At 35.0% G+C, this 25,198-nt stretch overlaps 2 protein-coding genes across 2 annotated transcripts; both read right to left on the bottom strand.

The window, feature by feature from the left end:
- Positions 1 to 8,126: 8,126 nt before the first annotated feature.
- LOC123641573 (olfactory receptor 52J3) lies at positions 8,127 to 9,062 on the bottom strand. The gene has a single exon (XM_045556450.1). The coding sequence runs from the start codon at positions 9,060 to 9,062 to the stop codon at positions 8,127 to 8,129; it is 936 nt and encodes a 311-aa protein (XP_045412406.1).
- Positions 9,063 to 21,281: 12,219 nt separating this feature from the next.
- Positions 21,282 to 22,244, bottom strand: LOC123642026 (olfactory receptor 51G2-like). The gene has a single exon (XM_045556954.1). It carries the CDS (start codon positions 22,242 to 22,244, stop codon positions 21,282 to 21,284), a length of 963 nt encoding a protein of 320 aa, XP_045412910.1.
- Between the last annotated feature and the right edge of the window lie 2,954 nt (positions 22,245 to 25,198).

Genomic DNA, 25,198 nt, shown 5'->3' with positions numbered 1-25,198 from the left:
TTTACTAATTGTTCCAAAGACTGCTATTACTTAATTTGTTGTTAATTAAGATGTATGTGCAAGGTATTTTACACTGTTTTTTTACATGTTAACCTATTTAATCTTAAAATCCACCCTATGATATAGAGACTATGCTTATTTCCATTATACATATGAAAAACTCGAGCCACAGAAAATTTTAATAACTTTTCCAAGGCCATACATCAAGTAGCTGACAAATATTGAATTTTAACCAAAATGTCTGAATCCAAAATCTATGCTGTTAATCAATATACTATACTATCTATTCTTTCTCTTTTTGAAACTTGAGTCTAATTAATGTTTCAACAATCTTATTAAAGTTTTCAGAATTCTATTGTAAGGATTTCACTTAAAATACATGCACATGTCACTATATACACATCCAAAAATACATATATGTAGAGCTAGCATTGTGTCTTTTGAATGCCTACTAAGACACCTCAAACCTGCCCATTATTTCAGTATGTCTCTCTAGACATAGCAATGGTTTTGGTGTCCAATTTTTAGAGATAGTTGGGATGCTGAGGAGTTGATATGTGCCTAATCAAACAATCAGAATGCATCGTTCTTGAACATGCAGTCTCACTCAAGATGTGCAATTGTATCTCTTTTTCATGTAACCATTTAAGGGGTAATAGAAGATAATCCTAGATTTATCCTGATACTACCTGAAGTCAGGCCAAATTTCTATCACCCACCACTTTTGTTAAAAGAGGAATACCTTGTTGAAAAGGGTTAGAAAAAAATTGGGTAAGAATTACTTATACAGAAGGAATATAAACTGTCCCATATGAAGAAAAAAAAGATATAATATTCTGGATAAGTGGCATGTTCTTTTATCAGTTAGGCAGAGCCTCCTGATCCAACCTCTGAATTTACTCCACAGATCAAATGCTGGACCTGAGACAGTTGCGTCCCTAGGTAAGAAAAGGAGTTCTGACAGAGGGGGATGCACTTTGCTAAGCAGCTGGCTTCCAATTCCTGAATGTCACAGAGCAACATATCTGCCACATTCTCCTTGTTTAGTGAATTATACATAAACATTCTATTATCTAAGTGACTGGGATTCTAGTTGTTTTACTTTCATTTTGAGTTGTTCTGTTTTATTGTTTTAATGATCTTACAAAGAAATAATTAAGCTACATGGCTTGAGGAATAAATAAGAAGTTTAAGTGAAACCTGAAATGGAGAGAGACTGGGCATCTTAATTACAGCTCTGTTTCTCTTATTAGATGACTTGATGTGGGAGAAATAATTAGTGAAGTTTAAGATGCTTGTTCATTGCCTTCTTGTTAACTCAGTAATGTAGGATTGTTTCATTACCAAGTATATTTGTATTATTTTAACTTATCTTACAATGACATAGACCATATTTTGCTTAATTCAGATTTAATTAAAGTGTTATACTAGGTAGCTTGAACCAAAGATATCTAAGTGAATCCTTTCTCAAAAGGTATATTATTCTAAACAGACATTTTATTCTAAATCTAATGAGGCTTTAGGTGCAGAAAAGAAGGAATAGAAATATTTTTCCTTGTTTCTCTCAGGTAAGCAACACTGTAAATTCTACCAATGGCACAATAGAAAACCAAAGGAAAACTCTGAAAAATAAAAAGATGGAGTTCAGTTGTTTTAAGACCCTAAGACTAGAGGGAAAAGCACAACAGCAAAGCATGTTGTGTTCTCCTATCCACCAAAGTGACTCTTTTTCCTGACTCTTGACCTAGGAACAGAGGGAAGCCTAAGTAGGCTCATTCCTTCCCCAGACTGAATGTTTGTTCAGCTGGCAAAAATAAGGTGGGCTTCACATGACCAGCAAAGGAGATTAACTGGAAAAATCACCAAAAATAAGCACTTTCACTGCCTATGGGTCTTGAGATTTTCCTTTCCTGTCAATAGATAGGATATAGGCAGGAAGAACCAGCAGGAAAGATCCAGCTACAACAGGCAGTCTTGTTGTGGAAGCCTCTTTGCCTCTGTGGTCCAAGACTATCTTACCCACCAAGAGCCACTGGGGCAGAGGTGGGGGCAGGCAAAAATAGAGAAAGAGATGTACACATAACAAGCAGCCAAGTCTAGAAAGGCTCTTCCTCTTCTGGACCAAGACTCTTTTCCTCCATCCAGACACAATGGAAGGTGTGTGTATGTGTGTTTGTGTGTGTGTGCGTTGGGGGAGTGGGCATTGGAAGATGTACCACCACACCATTTCATATTCTGCCCCACTGAGAGACAGCCGACTGTTCGATTTAGGGAAACTGCTTCTTCTTCCTCAAGTAGCATCAACAGTGACCAGCAGGAATCCAGAAGCACAAGAAAAACCAAGATGATTAATATTGCAAAAGCTCTGAAAATTAAATCACCATAGGAACCACAACCCACAAATCTAGGAATGCACAAATCTGCATCCTAAACCTAAACTGTGTGACTGCCTGCTAAAATAAATGTCAATAATTGAAAGGGATCTAGAATCTCTTAATGTAGTAGACAAAATATTCAAGATCAATTAAAAAAATCACCTAATGAAGAAACAAAAACATCACAACTTGGATGAGAAAGCTGTCAACTGACAAATGAATGCGTGAAATGTTAGAATTATCCAAAAGGATTTTAAAGCAACTATCATAAAAATTGGTTAAAAATACCCCATAAATATGTACAGCTATTATGAATCCATAAACATTGAAATTGGAAAAATTAAAATTCTCTCAAAATAAATGAAAACATAGAAATTAACAGACAGCATATGGAAGTTATCAAAGAAAGAATTAAGTAAAAATTTTGAACTGAAAATATAACAGAAAGTAAAAAAAAGGCACTTACCAAATGCTCTCAATAGTAGAGTGAAGGTGACAGAAGATAGAAGAAATGGAATCACCAGGGAAGGGAGCTGGAGAGGGAAAGAAAGAAAGAAAGAAGGAGGGAGGGAAGGAAGGAAGCATAACTTTAACAATATTAATAAACCAAATGTAAAAAAGTATACAATAATTATACACCATGACGAAATGAGATTTATCCCAGGTATATTAAGGCTGGTTTAAGATTCTATCAAAGTAATCCACCAAATCAACATGATAAAAAGGAAAATTTATATGATTATATAGATTGATGCAGAACAAAATTGACAAAATCAAACACCCAATCGTGATTAAAACTCTCAGCAAACTGAGGATAAAGAATAAGTTCCTTAACATGATAAAGAATATCTACAAAGAAACTGCAACTGCAGATAACATCATACTTAACAGTGAGAACATAGATGCTTTTCCTGTAAGATTGAAAACAAGACAAGATTGTACTATAACCTATCTTATTCAAATTATATTTAAAAAAGTAATGAAAGTCTAGCCATTGCATAAAAATCAATTCACTTAATTCTATTATCAAATAGGATGTACTAAAAAATGATTTCCCATGCGTTTAAAAAATAATGTGGCAATCTCTACTAATAAATTGGCAGTCTATGTAACTATTGTCGCTGCCACAAAAAAGCTGTAGATATACTTCAATTTATATTAAAAAATAAGTGAGTCATAAATGTATATGTATAACTTGAATATCAACAGGAACAGTTATTAGAGGACAGGAATAAGCAGACTAGAATATACCTGCCAATACAAAAGGTAGTAACAATTTAAATACCAGGAGAAATATGAATGTTTCTGTAGGTCTTGAGATTTTCAAGTCAGAGGCAAGAAGGAACAAAGGGAAATTCCTACAAAATTAGGTGTAGTTATAGAGTAGTGTCCCCACTACACAAAACCCATACCATAGTTGGGTTTGGTGGTGGATGTTATGGTGTGTCACCCATACCCTGCTTCCAGGTGTGAACTACTTATTTCTCTGGATGACCCAACTATTGGGGATGTGACTGAGAACTCTCAGCTGAATCTCATTTTGGGTCTTCTCCTTGCCCAAAATCAAATCCCCCTCCCACAGGAGCCCCCATCATGACTGGTTGGTGCAGCAGTCTACGGGCTTACAAGATTCACCCCAATTCAGGACAACCATGAAGGGCTATCCCAGCTGCAGAGTCCCCTGCATGTCTGGCTGAAGCCTTTGTTGCCATTACATCACTAATCATTTTCTCCCTCTTTCTTCATCCACGTCATTAACATGTTGATCTTGAGAGACAGCTGTATTAGTTTTTAATGTTACTATAACAAATTACCAGGAATCCAGTGCCTTAAATCAATAAAAAAAAAAAAATCTTAGTCTGTTAGTCTGTTGGATAGAAAGATGGTGAGTTTCTCACTGGGCTAAAATTAAGATATGGGCATGTTTGCATTCCTTGCTGAAGGCTCTAGGTGAGATTCTGTTTTGTTGCTTATTCCAGCTGCTATGGGCTGCTCTCATTACTTGACTCATGTGGCTTTCTTCTCCATTTCCAAAGCCAGTATTGGATAGTTGGGTGTTTCTTAGATGATGTTACTCTGACCTTGTTTTGTTTTCACATCTCCTTCTCTGAATTTGACCCTTCTGTTCATTCTTCCATTGTCCACTTTGAAGAACCTTTATGATTACATTGAGCCACCAGGATAATCCTGGATACTCCATCTTTAAATCAGTTAATTAGTAGCCTTAATTCCATCTATAATCTTATCCTTTTTTACCATGAGTTTTAACTTACTCACAAAATCTTGGGATTAATACATGGATATCCTTAAGCAATCAATATCCTGCCAGCACCACCATGCTCAAGTAAGCTTCTTACATGCAAATCTCCATTTCACAACATGCTTTCTAAGAAAAACCAACCTGCAAAGATTTCTCAGTCAGGATCCTTGAAGAGCCTAGTAAGGCAAAGGAAAGCTCAAAGTAAATAGTCATCAAATATTCTGAGATTATTCACAACATTAAAAATATTTAATAATCCAGTAACAAATTGTGTGAAGTAGGATTGACAAGAAACCAGATCAAAATATTACAATGCATGAAGTTGGTTGCATTAGAGAAATTAGAGAACATAGAAGGATAAAGAGAAAAAGAGTGTTAGAGAAAGAGAGAGAGAGAGAAACTACAACCATGCAGAAAACAAAGTTTTGTGAAAATGATTGGACATAGAATATTTAAGTGTTCAGAAGTAATTATATTGAGAAACAGAAGAATAGAATGGAAACTGCTGACAATCAAAATTGTGAGTGTTAAGGATCAGAGGATGAATTTTCATGACTACAGCAAAGTGGATAAAGTGACGGAAAGAAAGAAAGTTAAATACATGGAAAAAAGATAAGGATTTCAAATTTTATTTTAAATATTTAAAGAACCATGGGAAAGAAAGTTGATAAGGAAGATAAAAGAAATGAAGTTTGAAAGCCCTTAGAAGTAATAGAAATATAGAGTTTCAGAATAAGGTCCTACTAAATTCTGAACATTATATTTTCAAAAATTATAAATCAAGACTCAATATAATACTATTTCAGAACATCAAACTTCTTTCCAAAGAGCAAAGAAAAGAAATTCTTTCAAAACAGTTAAAAAAATATTTGGCATTTTATGTTTCATTATAGCACTGGTTACTAGGAAAAAAAGTTGAAAAATAAATTTAGAAAGCTGATAGAATAAAAACTTTGTTCCAAAATTCTATAAATTTTTGTTCTATTATTAAGTTATGAGGGAAAATGAAGACATTTAGACATAAAATTATAATCAATTATTTTTATTTTTTTATTTCAGTATATTATGGGAGCACAAATGTTTAGGTTACATATATTGCCTTCACCCTACCCGAGTCAGAGCTTCAGGTGTGTTCATCCCCCAGACAGTGTGGGCTGCACCTATTAGGTGTGAATACACCCACCCCCTTCTTCCCCCCTCCCACCTGTCCAACACCCAATGAATGTAACTACTGTATGTGCACTTAAGTGTTGATCAGTTAATACCAATTAGATGGTATTGGAGCAGGGCCTAGTTGGTTGTGAGAGCAAGGCTTCTTTTATCTCCAAACAGAGCTAGAATGGGAAATACTAGATGTTTTTCTGTGATGATTGGTGAATCCTTAAGGAAGAAGATATTCATGAACATTTGTGAGACAAACAAATTGTTAAAAATGTATTTGATTAAGTAAAAATTGTCGTTAAAAATGGTTTTATTTCAATTTTTAAATCTGGAAATATAATTCCAGATGACAGCAACATGAGAGAAATGGATGCAGAAGAAAAATGGAAAAATGTAAAGGGACTAATATTTTTGTTTGTTCAGAGTAGTCACAAATTAGTTTTATTAGAAAACAAAAAGGTGAAATTAGGAAAGTTAAAATTTTAATAATACCCAATGGAAGAAGCGATACAGAATATGCAACTTTCAAATGGTGGGGGCGAAATTTTTCTTAAAAAAAGGGAACTTAAATAATAAAAGCATAAAAGTGAGAGAAAAGGAAAGTAACAAGAAATGGAAAATTAAAAAGTGAATCAAAAACAAAGATCAAAGAAACAGAAATATATTCTGATTGATTAAAATCTTGCTACCTACTAACTCTACTTCCAAGTATGAAACCTGTATAAATAAACTAAAAATATACACATAAATATATACAAGGATGCGCAGCATATTTTCTAGTTAAAAATATAAGGTGGATATCTATTCTTAAATGAATACATAAATGAAATCAATGTTACAAAAGAAAACACAGTGTACTTTAATCTACCTAAATTAATAACAAATGACTTAACAATAATATTGTGATTGATTGTAACACTAAAATTTGTACCATGATATAAGAAAAATATCTGGTAGATTTTGCCTCTAGAAAAATGGGGAAAAAATCTGTTGGGGAAGTGTTAAAGGTGATTTTAAATTTAATATGTGTATTTTATTAAGCATTATCTTTTAGATAGGAGTAATGTAAAAAATTGTTAATTCTGATTTGTGGGAACAAAGATATTTTGTGATAGTTTTTCTTTAGTTTATTTTTAAATAACCTGTATAAGATAAAATAATTACAGTTGTAAAAAACCAAGTGACAAGTCTGATGATACAAGAGGTCATTAATTGGTTGATCTTTGGAAATTTTATTAAATCAATGGAAAGCACTCGGTCTCATGTGAAAAGTTGCTATTCATAGCTTGGTCTGACATATTCTGCAATAAAGTCTTTGTGAGAATGAGAGATCGATCATGAGTTTGAAAAAGAGGCCTTGAATTTTGGGATGGACTATTTTAGGTTAAATGTAAATTGAGAGACCAATACTGGATAAAGATATAGGAAAAGGTTAGCATATATCACATAGATAGAAATATTACACATAATTAAATTAAAACAAGGCCACACTTATTTTATGCTATGAATATGCAGAAGTAATCAGTGAGAAGTTATGTTAGAATTACTGAGATATAGTTTTGAAATTATGTGGGTTTTCTTGGCTATCTTTGCTCTGAGTCTTATGTATTTGGCAGACAATTCCACTTCAAGCTACAGATTTGGCAATGATTATTTTGAACTCATGAAATTGGCTTTATAAGAGCACAACAGAATGCAAGCTTCACAGGGCCAGACATTGAATGGATATATATTAAAGGAATAATCAAATGCATGTATACATGAAGGAATAGAAGTAAAGGAGAAAGAAAAAAACAAAGAGAAAGAAAGAGAGAGAGAAAGAGAGAAAGAGAGAAAGAAAGAAAGAAAGAAAGAAAGAAAGAAAGAAAGAAAGAAAGAAAGAAAGAAAGAAAGAAAGAAAAGAAAGAGAAAGGAAGGAAGGAAGGAAAGAAAGAAAGAAGAAAAGAAAAAAGGAATAAATGACGTAGAGTGTCAAATTTCTAGTACCAGGTACCTCTAATCACAGATTGTATTAAACCTAGTATAATATGTTCTTTCCCCAGAAAAGAAAGAGCCTTAGCCTATCAAGGGCTCTGCAAGAGGTAATGCAATTAGAGACCACACAGTACTTTCCCAGGATAGCCCTTTCAGGACAGCACATCAGTCCTTGAACTTGAGATAAAATGAGGTTGCTGCCAGCCTTAAAATCCATTTATCAGAAGTCAGAAACAAATCAACTTGTCTTGCAAATACAGCAATAAGGTAAGGATCAGGAGATATTCCTTAAGGCAAGAACATATAAGTCTTCCCAAGAAGATGAAACACTTTAGTAAAAGAATGAGGTAAGAAACTTATTTTTTAGTAAACACATAGAGCACTAGCTCTCGAATCTGTTTTGTCCTCACTCCATAAATGATGGGGTTGAGAGAAGGTGGGATAACCAAATAGAGATTGGCGATAAGAATATGAATATAGCGTGGTATGCTGTGTCCAAATCGATGAGTAAGGAAAGAGAAGACCGAGGGGATGTAGAAAACACAGATGACCCCAACATGGGAACCACATGTGCTCAGGGCTTTTAGCCTTGCATCCTGTGATGGGAGGTGGAAGACAGCATGGAGAATGTAAACATATGAAATGCCAATTAGGACCAGGTTCAGAAGAAAGAGAGCGACCACGAACAGCCCATAGATAGCATTGATATGGATGTTTCCACAGGACAATTTTGCAATGCCCATGTGCTCACAGTAGGAATGGGATATTATATGAGCCTGACAAAAAGGCAGGCGGTAGATGAGATAGATCATTGGAATTGTAAGCAAGACTGGACGAATCACAATGAGCATGCTGATGCCCACCAGCACCCGCGATGTCAAGATGGTCGTGTAGTGTAGGGGAGCACAGATGGCCACATAGCGGTCAAAGGCCATAGCCAGTAAGACCTCAGCTTCCATGCCAGTAAAACTATGGATCAGAAACATCTGGGCCACACAAGCTGCAAAGTTAATCTCATGAGCATCAAACCAGAAGATCCCCAGCATGCGGGGCACAGAGGTTGTAGAAAGGGCCAAATCAATCATTGACAGAATGGCCACAAAGTAGAACATGGGCTCCCGGAGGCTCTGTTCTGCCTTGATGACTAGCAGAATGGTGGTGTTGCCTAGTAAAGCCACCAGGTAAACAGAGCAGAATGGCAGGGAGATCCAGACGTGGATGTCTTCCAGACCTGGGATTCCAATCAGGAAAAATGTCGCTGGGTGAAAAATGCTCCTGTTAGAATAAAACATCCTTCCAAATGATAATTTAGGAATAGTTTCCAGACCTATAAGATAAGGTGGGAGAGGGTGGGCAAGACAAGAAAAACATTAAATAAGAGTTTAGAATAATAATAATTACATTACTATTTCATTCAGTATACACACAGTGCTATTTGGAGAGTCCTGTTAATGTAGCTTAAATTACATTCTGTCATTCGAATTGATCAGCCTCAAAGAACCTAATTCTTATACTAATGTAATCATAATTTTTGGTGTGTCAATGTTACAGAATTCCATGACATAGAAATTGATATTAAGTATGGAATAATTCAGTATGCTCTGTACCCTTTGTAAATCCCTGATTCAAAAGGGACACAAGGAAAATGAAAGATACACACATGAAGGAAATGCAGACTTAATCCAAAAAAAGACAGATGGGAAAGTAAAGTCACATGCACAGATACACAAGATACCTCCATAATTAGAAACTGGAAAAAAAATTATAAAATGATTCATTTATCATTTATTGGCATAGAGGAAAAGCCAAGATCAAGCCTAATATCCTGTCAAAAAGACAGGAACAGAATATGAGAGCTACAACTATCACAAACTACAGCACAGCCACTCTGGGATGTCTGCCCAGGAGCAAATAGTCTTGATCATATACCTCTAAACATGAAGGAGCTCAGAAAGATAATAATAACAATATTGCTGGAGATTTCCACTATGAAAATATTTTCTCAAGACGAACCCATTTTATGGGATTCACTTTGGAGCATTGTGGTGGTGGTAGTTTATAGCGGTATTTGAAAGCTTCTAGCATTCTTCACTCTGTATCAGTCCCTCTGAGACTGCTTGCTGATGTTAGCACTGCTACAGATCATGCACATACTGAGTTCACTCCTCCTTCCTGATTTATTTTCTTTTCTGATTGATTTACTGTATAATTTTTTAATTATTAGGGTTGCATGATAGTTTATATTTTGGGGGTAATATGATGTTTTGATATAGGCATACAATGTGTAATAATCAAATCAGGGTATCTATTACTTCAAGAATTTATCATTTCTTTGTGTTAAGAACATTCCAATCCCATTCTTTTAGTTAAAGTACACAATAATTTATTGTTGACTACAGTCACTTTCTTGTGCCTGACTTAGTCACTGGAAAGGTGGACAGAGGACAACCTAGAAGGCTTCATGGACCTAGGGAAGGCATTTTTGGTGGCACAAAACTATCTGGAATAACGAAGCCTAATTGGAGAGAAAATTATTTTCAGTAATTATCTAAAGGAAATAGCGAAGAGTACTCTTTCGATACCTTTGAAATAATGGAGAAACAACCACTTACAAGCCAAATAAGGCACAGTGGTTCAAGATGGAAGAAAGTAGCACATATTCCTGTTTCTAATATTAACATAGCTCCATATTTCTGACAATATATCATGGTGGGAAATATATCAAAGTAAAAATAAAATAAATATTATATCCATTGAGATTAGAGGAGGGAGAAAGTGAGAGAAAGTTAAAGTGATAGTGGGAAGCAGAGGAAGAAATGAGCTGGATTTTGTAATGACTTCCTTAGGAGTGTGTTTGTATGTTTTCTAACTGAGATGTCCCAGTAAGGTCTATTGCCCAGTAGCCAGATGTTGGCCAATGTGAAGCCTCTAGATACCCTGATGCTCATCTTGGGGTAACCTCTGGAATTGCATTCTCAATAACAAGTTTCTCACCTGAAACTTTCATGGTGCTATAAAAATCCATTTTGTTCCTTATAACTCATAAGAAAGGCAGAAAACATATTTTATCAATCAAATATATTATTTGCTGTAGATACATAAATTATTTGAGTCTTCTAGATATTTTTAAGGATATCTGGTCTACCTTTAAAATTTTCAAGAAATTTTATCCGCCTGTTATACTCAGAAATTGCACTACTCATTGAATATCAATTGCAGCAATCTCAGCCTCCTTTGATTATCTCTCACTTATTTAAGATCATCTCCCACTTATTATACAAATCTAAAATTTAGAGAAAATCAAGAGAAAAATCACCTGTAGTGCTTTATTCCTCCAAAGAATATAGACTTGAGGAGAATTTCAAACAGCACACCTCACTGTCTGTGTCATTTTTACACAGTCCAAGGGGAGTATTTTTATATTAAGGCTCTAGCTGTTTAGAACATCAGGACAATGGAGTTAACTTAGTCTTCTACTATAATTGGCACTATGGGATTGAATCCACTGAGCTTGTTGGCAAAACATCTAGACTTTGATCTAGGGAAATAGAAGCCCAGTAAAAGTGATGTAGATAGAAATTTATGTAGAGAAATGTGCAGATATAGTGTACACACTAATTTCATCTTTTACATGTGACATAGCGATAGATACATTTAATCTAACTATAAGTGAAATTATGCACCTACATTCTATGGGTTATAATATTCTAGATAAGATATTATTTGATCCATGTTAAATACCTAAGTTAAAACACAATAACCTGTCATTGCATAACCCATGTCCAGGATTAGCTCTCATTATTTCCCTTCACTGACCCTATCTTCTAGGTTCATTGAATGTTTAGTCTATGAATTCAGATCTATGAGAATTTGGTCACACTGTCCTCTGTCAGTGACTGCTTCTTTATCTTTGCCCCCTTGTCAATTTTTCATATCTATCAATATATTACAGAGGCTATAGAGGTAAGTAGCAAAACTATATAATCATGTAATTATTTTGCTTCCAATCAAACACTAGATTTCTTATGTACTAGTTCTATTAGCTTTAGTGATTTGCTAATCTTCTCTGTGTTTAAGTTTCCTCAGATAAGAATTGCAGTATGATAATAGCACCTACAGCATATGATATTTTTGAGGAATAATATAAGTAGTGAATATAATACACTTAAATACATTAAGTGACACACTTAAATGGGTAACTGAAATTAGACTTTATTATCATAGAATTCAGTGCACAACATCACCTTCATATATCTGGGACCTATACAAGCCATCCTGAGAAGTCTCTCACACGCTAAGTCTATTCATTTGATGTGAATGTTCACATTTATTTTCATCATTTTATCCATAATTTTAAGTAAAATGTATATATACTTCTCATTCTCACTAGAATAAAATTACACTGAATAGAAGAATTCTTATCTCTTTACTTCACATGTACAAAAACAAGCAGGTTTAATATATTAATGTAAAGCACAGACATAAAAGCATAAAGCTAAAATCTTCATCTCATTCTTTTGTCTTTCTAGTTATATCACATAAACCTTAAGCTTACACTTCCAAATATTTATAAATTCAAGTGAAGTCATACCCCAGAGATATTGTGGGTTCAGTTCCAGACCATAGCAATAAACCAAATATTGAAATAAAGTGAATCACATGAATGTTTTTGTTTCCCATACCTGTAAGAAATAAATCCCCTTTCTTTATAAATTACATATTTTCAGCATTCTGCCATAAGCAACAGAAAATGGACAAAGACACCAGCATGTAAAAGTTATATTTGCACTATACTGTAGTCAATTAAGTGTACAACAGAATTATAACTAAGGAATCAATGCATATACCTTAATTTAAAATACTTAAAATAACTGTAGATGACATGAATGTTAAATTATTCCATGCTCATGGATTAGAAGAAATAATATCATTACAATGACCATACTACCCACAGCAATCTACAGATTCCTATCAAAATACCAATGTCATTTTCTACAGAATTAGTAAAAGCAATTCTAAAATTCAGATGAAATCAAAAAGAGCCTAAACATCCAAAGCAATCCTAAGCAAAAATAACAAAGCTGGAGGCATCATATTATGTGACTTCAAATTATACCACAAAGCTATGGTAGCCCAAACAGCAAGATACTGGTGTAAAAATAGAAACATAGATCAATGGAGCATAATAGAAACCCCAGAAATAAAGTCAAATACCTACAACCAACTTATCTTTGGCAAAGCAGATAAAAACACACACTGAAGAAAGGACACCTTTTCCAATAAATGGCTCTAGGAAAATTGGATAACCACATGCAGAAGAGTAAAACTGGACCCCTATCTCTTTATATACACAAAAATCAACTCAAGATAGACCTAAGACATCAATGTAAGATCAGAAACTACAAAAATACTAGAAGAAAATCTAGAAAAAACTTTGCTAGATATTAGTTTAGCCAAAGAATTCATAACTGAGACCTCAAAAGCAAAAGCAACCAAAGCAAAAATAGGTAAATAGGAATTAATAAAGCTAAAAAAAAACCTTCTCCATAGGGAAAGAAATAATCAACAGTGAACAGACACCCTGCAGAATGAGAGAAAATAATTTGCAAATTTTGCACCCAGTAGGGGACAGATACCCAGACTTTACAAAGAACTCAAACAACTCAGCAAAAGCAACAATAATAACAACAACAAAAATAAAACCATTAAAAGTGGATAAAGGACACAGACATTTTTCAAAAGAAGACATACAAATGGCAAATAATCACATGAAACAATCACTATTTACTATTCACTAATCAAAGTCACTAATCATCAGAGAAATATAAATTACAACCACAATGAGATATCATCTTATACTAATCAGAATGGCTAGTACTAAAAACAAAAAAAACAGGTGTTGTCCAGGATGCTGAGAAAAGGGAACACTTATACACTGCTAGTGGGAGTATAAATTAGTACAACCTCTATGGAAAAGAGTATAAAGAGTTCTCTAACAAATAAAAATAGAAATGCCATTTCATCCAGCTATCCAACTACTGTGTATATACCCAAATGAAAAGAAATCATTATATCAAAAAGATGCCAGCACTCATGTGTTTATTACAGCACTATTCACAATGGCAAAGATATGGAATCAACCTAAGTGTCCATTTAATGAACAATCAAATAAAGAAAATGTGGCATATATTAATATATAAAATGGAGCACTCTTCAGCCATTAAAAAAGGGAAGGAAATCATGCCTTTTGCAGTAACATGGATGAAACTGGAGTCAATTATTTTAAGTGAAACAACTCAGAAACAGAAAGTTAAATACTGAATGTTCTCACTTATAAGTGGCAGCTAACTAATCTGTACACATTGAATAATAGTCATCAGAGACTTGGAAGGATGGAAGTGTGGAAGTGGGGTGAAGGGTGAAAAATTACTTAATGGGAACAAAGTACACTATTCAGTTGATGATTATGCTAAAAGCCTAGACTTCACCACTACACAATACATCCATTTAACAAAACTGCACTTGTACTGTTTAAATTTATGCAAATAAAAAATACTTTGTTTCTAAAAAAGTCTAACGATTATCTGAGCCTTCATTGAGTTGTAATATTTTTACAGGTGGAGGATCTTACCTTGATGTTGATGGCTGCTGACTGATCAGGGGTGGTGGTTGTTGAAGGTTGGGCTGGCTGTGGCAATTTTGTAAAATAAGACAAATATGAATTTGCCATATTAATTTACTCTTCCTTTCACAAAATACTTTTCTGTAACATGTGATGCTATTCAATAGCATTTTATTCAAAGTATACCTTCTTTCAAAATTAGAGTCATCCCTCTAAAACTCTGCTCCTGCTCTGTCAACTAAGTTTAGGTAATATTCTGTTGAGGTAATATTCTGTTGTCATTTCAACAATCCAGGTTCTTTGCTTGTTCATAAAAAGTAACTCCTCATCTGTTAAAAATTTATCATGAGACAACAGCAATTTAGCCACAACTTCAGGCTCCACTTCTAATTCTATTTCTCTTGCTATTTTCACCATATCTGCAGTAACTTCCTCCACTGAAGTCTTTTTTATTAAATTATAGAATATTGCGGGGGTGCAAAAGTTTTGGTTGCATAATTTGCTTTTGTACAGTTTGAGTCAAAGTTATAAGTGTGCCCTTCACCCAGTTTGTGTGTGTTGTATCCATTAGGTGTAAATTTTGAATCCCTCAATATCATCTATGTAAGTTAGAATCAATTTCTTCCAAACTCCTGTGGATGTTGATATTTTGACCTTCCCACATAAAGCACAAATGTTCTTAATGGCATCTAGAGTGGTGAATCCTTTTCCAAAGGTTTTCAATTTGATTTGCCCAGACTCATCAGAGGAATAACTGTTTATGGCAACTATATCCTTACAAAATGTATCTCTTATATATTAAGACTTGAAAGTCAAAATTACTTCGTGATACAAGGGCTATCCCAGCTGCAGAGTCTCCGCATGTCTGACTGAGGGCTTTGTTGCCATTACATCACTAATCATTTTCTCCCTCTTTTTTCATCCACCTCATAAACATGTTGATCTTGAGAGCACAGCTGTATTAGTTTTCTAATGTTACTACACTGAATTACCAGAAATCCAGTGCCTTAAATCAACAAAAAAATCTTACAATCTTTTGGATAGAAAGATGGTGAGTTTCTCACTGGACTAAAATTAAGGTATGAACATATATGCATTACTTTCAGGAGGGTCTAGATGAGCATCTATTTTGCTGCTTTTTCCTGCTTTTATGGGCTGCTCACATTCCTTGACTCAGGGCCTTCTTCTCCATTTCCAAAAGCCAGCAAAGTACAGTTGATTCTTTCTTAGATGTTATTACTCTGACCTTGCTTTGTTTTCACATCTCTTTCTCTGAATCTGACCCTCCCCTCCCATCATCCACTTTTAAGGACTCTTGTGATTATATTGGGGCCACCTGGATAATCCAGCAGTCTTCCTATGTTTAAGTCAGCTCATTAGCACCTTAATTAAATCTACAACCTTATTCTTTGTTGCCATGAAACTTAACATATGCGGAAATTCTGGGAATTAGGAGATGGATATCACTAGGGAGTCAATATTCTGCCTGTCACCACATCTATGTAAGCATCCTATATGCAAATCTCCATCTCAGAATATGCATTCTAGAAAGCCCAACCTGCAAAGATTGCTTAGCCAGGGCTCTTGAGGGGTTTAGGAAGGAATCACAAGAAAATTTCACAGTGTATAGTCAAGAAACATTCAAAGATAATTCACAACATTAAAAAAAAGTGTTTATAATATGGTAAGAAAGTGAGTGAAATAGAATTAACAAACCTGTTCCAGATTTTGATTTACTTGTAGTCAGATGTAGTCAGTAGCCTTAAAGAGATGTGTGGGTGTGTGAGAGTGAAAAATGGCCAGAGAGAGAGAGAGATTGGAGATGGACAGTCCCAGGTCGGAAAATGCCAGCATGGAGAGGAAATAATACATAGGCTCATGCAAAGACGTCTCAGTTTTTATGAAAAAGAGGATGGTGCAGTTCCCCAGGATGGCAACGAGGTACATGAGGCAAATGGGGATGGAGACCCAAATGTGAGTATGCTCCATCACTGGGATCCCAATCAGGAAGAAGGTAGAGATTTCCAGTTTGGAGGTATTAAAGACTGACATCTCAGGAATATGAGGGAATCAGCATGTGGGTCTCAGAAGAGGCTTCCTGCAATGGCCTAAATAAATTGGCTCAAATGAGTATTCTTTAGTCATCTGGTTGATATAAATCTTGTGATTCCAGCTATTCTCCAAAATAATAATTCAGATGAAAACAAAATATTATATGAAATACGGAAAGGAGCTCATATTTTATAAAACATATACAATTGTCCATATAAATAGGATAAATAAGAGGAATATAAAAATATAACAGTGTCTACATGTAGTCAACAGTTCATATGCTTCCCTGGCTATAGAGTAGAGGAAGGAAACAACAAACTTAACAGGCTTTATTTCCTGTAGTACATTTAATTACATTAGGAAAATTCTGTACGTTTGGAAACTGCATAGATTAGTGTAGTTCAAAAATAGGAACAATTTTCTACAATTAGAGTTGCAGTTATTAAATAATTGTAACCTTTAAGGACCTGAATTCTTTTCAAAATATAGTGATATGATAACTGGATGGCCACATGTCTACCTACTATATAACCTTACACCATATACAAAAATTAACTGAAAATGGATCAGGGACTTAAAAGTAAGAGCCACAACTGTAAAACTCCTAGAAGAAAACATAAAGCCAAATCTATAAGGCCTTGGTTTAGTCAACAGTTTTTTTGATATGACACCAAAACATAAAACTTGCAATAGAAAAAAGAATCATGAATTGGATTTCATCAAAATTTTAAAAAGTTTGAGCTTCAAAGGAAACCATCAACATAATGGTAAGACAAACTAAGGCATGGGAGAAATATTTACAAATCACAGGTCTGCTAAAGGACTTGTATCCAGAATATGTGAAGACTCTAAAACTCAAAAATAAAAAGACAAATAACTCCATTAAAAATGGCCAATTTTTTTAAATGATATTGCTCTTAAGAAGGAAATTACATATATAGCCAGTAAGCACATAAAATATTCTCAACATTATTAATCATTAGGAAAATATAAATCAAACTATAGAAATACATCACTTCATATCTATATGATGACTAAATTAAACAGATAATATCAAGCATTGGCAAGGATGAGGAGAAATTGGAATCTATGCACATTGATGGCGAGATTCTAAATTGGTACAATAAATTTGGAAAATAGTTTTTCACTTCCTCAAAATTTTAAACATAGATTTTAAAATTTTGACTCCCAGATATAGACCCACTCCTAGATTTCCAATTTTAACATTTCAACCTCTATATATATACTCAAGAGAGATAAAACATATTTTCACAAAAATATGTAAACAAATGCTCATATCAACATTATTCATAATAGCCAAAACATGGAAACAACCCAAATGTCCATCACTGATGAATAGATAAACCAAACTGGTATATCCATGCAATGTAATGTTATTCAGCTGTAAAAAATGACTTAAATTACTCATGATGCTACAAATAGGTAAACATGCTAAATGAGAGAAGTCCTACACAACAGGCCACAAGTTGCATGATTTCATGTACATAAAATATCCCAAATAGACACACCCACAGTGATCTAATGTTTATTAGTACTGAAGGGAAGAGAGAATGAGAAGTGACTGCTAATGGATATTGGATTTATTTTGGGAGTATTGTGAATACTCTAAAATTAGATAAGGGTGATAGTTATTTGTCTGTGAAAATACTAAAAGCCAATTCATTGTGCACTTTAAAATGGTAAATTTTGTGATATATGGATTATATATCAATACAGTTTTTATATAGAAAAGAGAAACTGCATCGTAAAATACTTTTCTTCATGCTTCTCTAAACTATCATCTTTGCAATATGGAAATGGACACAGAGGTTGAGAAAACCCACCCAGAAACCATGATATTTTAGACTAGTGTCTGACTGCTACCTAGGAAATTTTGAGCTTAACTGAAATGGCTGGCCAGCTACTTTAGGGTCCAAGGTACATGAATTTGAGTACCAAATGTGAAAATGTGCACTAGAAATGCCAAGGTGTGGGGTCTCCTGAAGCAAGAGGCCCCGTGTGGAGAAATGGAAGACAGACAGCTGAAGGGGAGCTCATATAAATATAAGGACAAGCCAGGCTTTCTGGGAAAATTGCAAAGGTGTCCTGAAGAGAAGGGTTAACTTTAAACATCTTCCAGACATGGAAGCAATATTATGACAAAACAACCAAGTAAGAGCTTCTCTACCTCCACTTTCTCTTGCCCTGCTCCAGCACTGTGTAAGGGTCAGATGAGCGATTGGAAAAGAGGATATGATAAAGGAGAAAGGGTTAGGAAAACAACCTCTTCACTATTGAAAAAGGTGCTACCGACCTTAACAGGACAAAGGGGAGAAATCTTACTTATGCCTGAAGATTGAAATGGTTAATTGGACAATTTTTTCCTTGTCTTTTTAAAAGTAAATTGACCTTAAGATTTCCTGGCATAAAAGCAATTATATTGAAAGTAACTGTTTACATTTAAAAAAATAGTATTCTAAATTGTTAAAGGATATGTTAAAATAAATATAAAATTGACATATGTGTTTTGTATTCACACCCATCCCGATCACTAGAGAACTGCTATCCTTGCATGAAGTGGCATCTAGGTCAATGTCACATTATGCTGCCTTGTTTTCTTGCCCTCTCTTGTCCTCACATATGTTGCAAGAATCTTCCAGTTGTCTTTTGTAGATAATCACTTCATGTCTTTTCTATTATTTATATGTTTTCCTTAACATGCCTTTTATTCTCATGATCCTTTTCTCCATTCCTCTCTTTCTTGCACATATTTTCTTTTTCATCTGTATCTTTCTCTTTCCTGTATATTTTCCCTTCTTCTGGACTCCCAGTTAATAAAATGTCATATAATTATGCTATGTTTGTGATCTGCTACTTTAGTGGTCACATTTCTTGAGTTCCTGAATTACCTTTCCTGGGTTGAATTCCTTGCTCAGTTTGGATTATCTATCCAGAGTGCCTACATGCAGTTTAATGATAATTGTATCCATAGCAATAAGGTTTTGAAGTGGATGGATAGGGAATAGTAATAGCATGTCCAGTGGGCAATACAAAATAATTTCTTTTTTTTTATTTCAGCATATTATGGGGGTACAAAAGTTTAGGTTACATATATTGCCCTTGCCCCCCTGCCCAAATCAGAGCTTCCAGCGTGTCCATCCCCTAGACGGTGCACATCGCACTTAATTAACCAGGAGGAAGAAAATAAAAACCTTATAAGAAATCAATTGTGAATAGTCACCACTAATAGTAAAGGGGGGTCAGATGCTTCACAGTTATTACAAAATGCCTTTCTTCCAGTTACTAGATTTTTCTTCCTCTAACATTAGTTTGATCGTTCCAGCTTAAGGAAGCTCAGAAGGGCATGCCACTGTCAAATTCCTTGACTGATATGCAAAGCCTGGTCCTCTCTCCTGCCACGCTATACACTCTTCCAGACTCTGAACATCCTTACTGCCCTAGTTATATCCACTGTCGCTACTAGGTGGGCCTTTTATTAGACTCTCAACACACACACAATAAACCTTCATGAGTGCACATTTTTGCTTCAAAAATTATTCTGAAATGCAGACTTGCAGTGTTCAAGAACCAGTAGTAATTTGTTTAAAGAACAAATATTTTATATAATAGTATAGATAATTTCCTTTAAAATAGAAAAACCTAGAATTTGACATTTTCAATATTATAAAACTTGAGGAACATCTGTAGTTTATACTGTTTGAAACATGTTTTTGTTGTTGTTTTAATTTTATTTACTTTGCCCAACTAGTAAGCAGAAATTAATCCTCAAATTCTTTTTCAAGGATTAATAATTCAGTGCATAGTGTGCTGCTATTGATAATATTGATGCTTTGTAATATTTTCTAGCTTCATAGAATCTCATTTTAGCAGATACCATTTTGATAAACACTGAAAGAATTAAAAATGACACTCTCATCTAGGAGGGCTGTAACTTTAAATAAAATTTATGCAAAATTCTTAAAAGATTCCTTAAGAGTCATGGACTCACAGGTATCTTTTGTTGGAATTTTCTTTATCAAGGTTACTATCTTGTTTATCAATACAGGAAAATGTAAAGCGAATATTTAAATCTAATCAGAACCGTGGAGAACTAGGACAGAATATAAAGAAAGACTGTTAGTGGTCACCATTTTTTCCTTACTAATGCCCACTGGAAACTCCATGGACTCACATACCCCAACTCAGAAACTACATTGTCATGTAAGGGAACAACTCTACAACTAAGCATACCATGTCACCCAACATCCAGGTCCACATTCCTTTCTTTGAATTTCTTTCTGTGCTTGGGCTGTGAGACAGGCTAGCAACAAGTTGATTTCCATGAGTTGGCAGTGCCATGAACTTACACCTACACATTTACATGCATTGTTAAAATTTATAGAGCGGTGGACTATAGGCATTCAGTTTTATACTTCTAAAAGTATACTAAGTTTCCTCATCTTATTTTGATAGGAGGATCTCCTGCTATAAATATTTTTTTCTCTCCTGAACAAAATATAAAAACATATTCAAAATATTTTTTACATTAAGTAAAGTAGTGTGGGAAAGATTATTTATCTAGACTATGGGGTCCATATTAGAATTATTTGAAATCTAAATCTTTCTCAGAAATTGAGAGCCTTCACAACTTACAATGAAAAACTTCATTTTTAAATACAACTATGCATTTATTCTCTATATTGAAAAGATAAGGATTTACTAATATTGAGGTTTAGATCCAGTATTTTAAAGACAAAATATTATTAGTAATATTTAAATTCAGCATTCTACATTCATACGAAATGCTCTCATAAATATAAAGGAGATAGGAGGAAAGTTATGTTTTAGAGTCTTTTTCACCTAAATTATTTTTCTTGAATTTCTTGAGGATTCTGTCACGAATCTGCTTGGTCTTAACACTGTAGACAATGGGGTTCATGAGAGGTGGAACCAGCAAGTAGACATTGGCCATGAGCACGTGGACAATTGGAGAAGCGTTCTGCCCATAGCGACGGATCATAGATAACCCAATCATTGGAGTGTAGAAGGTGAGCACAGCACAGATGTGAGAGATGCAAGTATTCAGGGCTTTCACTCTCTCAGCCTTGGAGGCTATACTCAACACTGTGCCCAGGATGAGAACGTAGGACAGAAGGAGAAGTACTGAATCAAATCCCATGGAACAGATAACCACCATGAGGCCATAGATGCTACTGACCCGACGGCTGGATACAGTTGTCTTTATGAGATCCTGGTGCAGGCAAAAGGGGTAGGAGAGAATATTGACGGCACGATACTGAAGCCTCTTCAGGAGGAAGGAAGCTGGAAAGACCAGAGCCAAGGCTCTCCCAGCAATCGCCAACCCAATTCCAATGATTACGTCATTGGTTAGAATGGTCGCGTAGCGCAGGGGTTCTCGGATTGCTACAAAGCGGTCAAAGGCCATGGCTAACAGAACAGCAGACTCGATAATTGAGAAAACGTGAATGAAGTACATCTGGACCAGACAAGCATTGAAGGGAATCTCCCGGGCGTGGAACCAGAAGACACTGAACATGGTAGGCAAGGTCGTGGTTGATAGGCCCAGGTCAGTGAGTGCCAGCATTGACAGGAAATAGTACATTGGTTGATGGAGAGAAGACTCAGTTCTGATAATGAAGAGGATAGTAATGTTCCCTGCAATCGAGGTGGCATACACCAAGAAGATGGGGAGGGAAATCAAGCCATAGCTGCTTTCAAGGCCCGAGAAGCCTGTCAGGAGGAAGCGAGAGTATAAGGCAGAACTATTGAAGACAGACATTCTACTGATGGAGGAACCTGCAGTTTAGAGGAGACCAGAATATGGAAAATTAGGATAATAAAAGTCAGTGTTAAAACAAGGAACTATGTTTTGATGCATACAGCTCTGTGTTTAGTGTTTTTAATCACACCTCTGCTTATTATATTTACTTACCACCTATATTCATTATTTTACCAATTAATTTATTCTTTCATCATTGTACATTTATTGAGAACTTTTTTGGGGGGGGCGGGGAGGGGGCGGGGAATGGAGTCTCACTATATTGCCCAGGCCGTCTAGAACTCCTGGGCTGGAGCAATCTTCCCATTTTAGCCTCTTTAATAGCTGAGACTACAGGTGTATACCACCACACCAATAACATATTTTATTACAGTAAATTTGGTAGTGCTAAAAAGTGGAGAAATGTGTAAGAAATGCCTTGAAATACATATAAAATAGTGGGTGGGGAGCTAAAACTAAAATTAAGTTTTAGTTTAACACTTTAAAGATTACATAATAATATAAGATGATACAAAACACAGAAGAGGAAACTAACCTCTTCCAGGGAAGTCAGAGATGTATTGAAGGAGATTCTTGTTAGGTCTCAAATGGTAAATACAAGTTACGTGGGATCAAAGGGCTGTGATGCACATTCTGTGTTGATTAACACCCATGTAAATGCAGAAAGGTATGAGAGAGGATAAAAAATGCAAGCAAATATTAATATAATTGAACAAAAGGTAACATGGATCTTCATATGGTTGCTGGAGCTGAGATTAAATACGAATGAACCAGAATTTGTGAAGGAACTTGTGGTAAATACGGGGAGCTTGGATGGAACCTTAGAGGACACAGGTGCTCATTGTAATGCAAAGTTAACAGCTTGGTCAGATTTGTATTACTATACATTGATGTCAAACTAGAATCAGTTTTAAGAATGGTCTCAAGGTTGACAAACGTAAAGGCAGGGAAACTCTTTAGGAGGCTGTGTAGTGAAAAAGTGGTTGGAAGTGAAATCTAACAGCAGGTATTTTAAAGGATAAATAGGTATAAAAGTTATATAGGGAGAAAACATAACACAGCTAATGTGGATCATCGTATGCTAAGAATGAGAAAAAGAAATAAATCCACAATCATTTCACTTATCTAGTAGGTTTTTGTGTCATTTATTGAAACAGACAGAAGAAAAGACATGCATGGAAATTCAGTGAAACCAGTGGACAAGATGATCCAGTTTGTTTATGATAAATTTGAGGTAAATGTATTGAGGAGATAGAGGTATATTGTTCGTAGAGGGCTGTGAAAGGAGAAATTACTCCTACTCTCCTACTCAAGAGAATGGAAAGAAAAAAATGATATAGAAAAAAAGAAAATTTAAACACAATATGCAATGCCAAGTTATAGGAAGAATATAAGAATATTATGCACTCAAGGCTCAGTTATCCCAACAGATCAGATGTGCTGAAGGGAATGTAAGAGGCTGATTTCACTGTGGACTGGAGAAGATAGGCGTTATAACAAGAGCCCTAGAAATCTCAATTACTAAGCAATATAATGGCCACCCAATTCATTATTCTGGGCACCAAACATCAAGAAGAAATGTTCACTTAGCATATCCCATCTCAAAGTTTTGCCAAAATTTGCATGCCCTATTTCCCAACCTGTTCTTCTCTATCGATACAATCACACTTTATAGTTCCCCCTGACAGACAGCATTATAATACAACTAACAGTGTAACCTTTTATAGGGATGAAGGGAAGTTTTCACTCTCATACCATTTTCCTTTCTTTGTTGGAATAGACACGATGAAGAGAAAAGGAGAATAGATTTAAACATTATCACCCTACATTTAGTGACTTACATACTATACTAATCATAGCATATTAGGAAATACTGGTCTTCATACACCACTCTTACTTTCCTAGATTTTTATGTCATAAACTTCTGGTCTGCATCACTGAACACAAACTATGTCATCACTTTGACACTTACGAGTAATTGTTTTCTTCTTTCCTTACCCACCCTCAAATCCTTGAAAGTCTCCGTATTGCATAGGTATGCTAGATAGTATCCCTTAGGTAACTTTCTTCTACTTCTCCTTTAAAAGTCTCTGACTTAAGGTATTCATAATCTGACTTCTCCAATGGATATAGACACAGCATCCTGCTTTCAGGGGCTACTTCTCTAGAGTTTGAGAAAGTCAAATGACAACTGTTATTTACTACCTCTAACACTTTGGATGGATTACTAACCTCTTTGAGCATTAAAAAAAAATAGGGAATTGCATTATTTTATGTAATATTTAAGGAAGTCAAGCAATTTTATCTAAGGTGCTTGGCACAATGTCTAAGATTTGGGAGATACCTTGGGCAAAGAGACAAAATGTTACTCAAGAAGCTGAAGTAGCCACGACCTTAAGCATATCAGCTATACACAGCAGTGATCCAAATGCAGGTGTGATCTGGAGTGCCCAAGTTATCACATGTAAAGATGTTATCTCCAAGATGTTAAGGTCTTCTCTTAAGAATTATCTTGCCTAATTTCTGTCGTTGTTGTTGTTGTTCATAGTATTGTTAAGTGTGTATGCTACATGTAAGGATGAGTCAGAAGACTCACTCAAATCGTCATCATCATCACCAACTTCAGCAGTTTTAACATTATAATTTTTAGTTAATATCAGAGAGAAATATTTTGAGAGAACAGGGATTTCAGCACATGGATTCTCACCATAGGTACTATCTGCTCCTGTGGGTGAGTTTACAGGGATATGGCTTCCCAGAGCTCTTCTGAGCAGCTTTTGGAAATAACATGCCTCCTTTGGAGGAATGGCAATCTGTACCTCTGACTTATCCCAGAACAGTGGTTTAACGTGAGTAGAGGTCAGTCCTGCCTTTTGACCTTCCCTTCCACTTCCTGAATTCTTCAAATATGCAATGTAATAATCTCTTACCCATTATTCTCACCTCAAAACTTT

The sequence above is a fragment of the Lemur catta genome, chromosome 7 (genome assembly GCF_020740605.2).
Source record: "Lemur catta isolate mLemCat1 chromosome 7, mLemCat1.pri, whole genome shotgun sequence".
In the NCBI taxonomy this organism is placed as follows: domain Eukaryota; kingdom Metazoa; phylum Chordata; class Mammalia; order Primates; family Lemuridae; genus Lemur; species Lemur catta.
The sequence above is the reverse complement of the archived record's forward strand: the minus strand, read 5'-3'. Positions and strand labels throughout refer to the sequence as shown.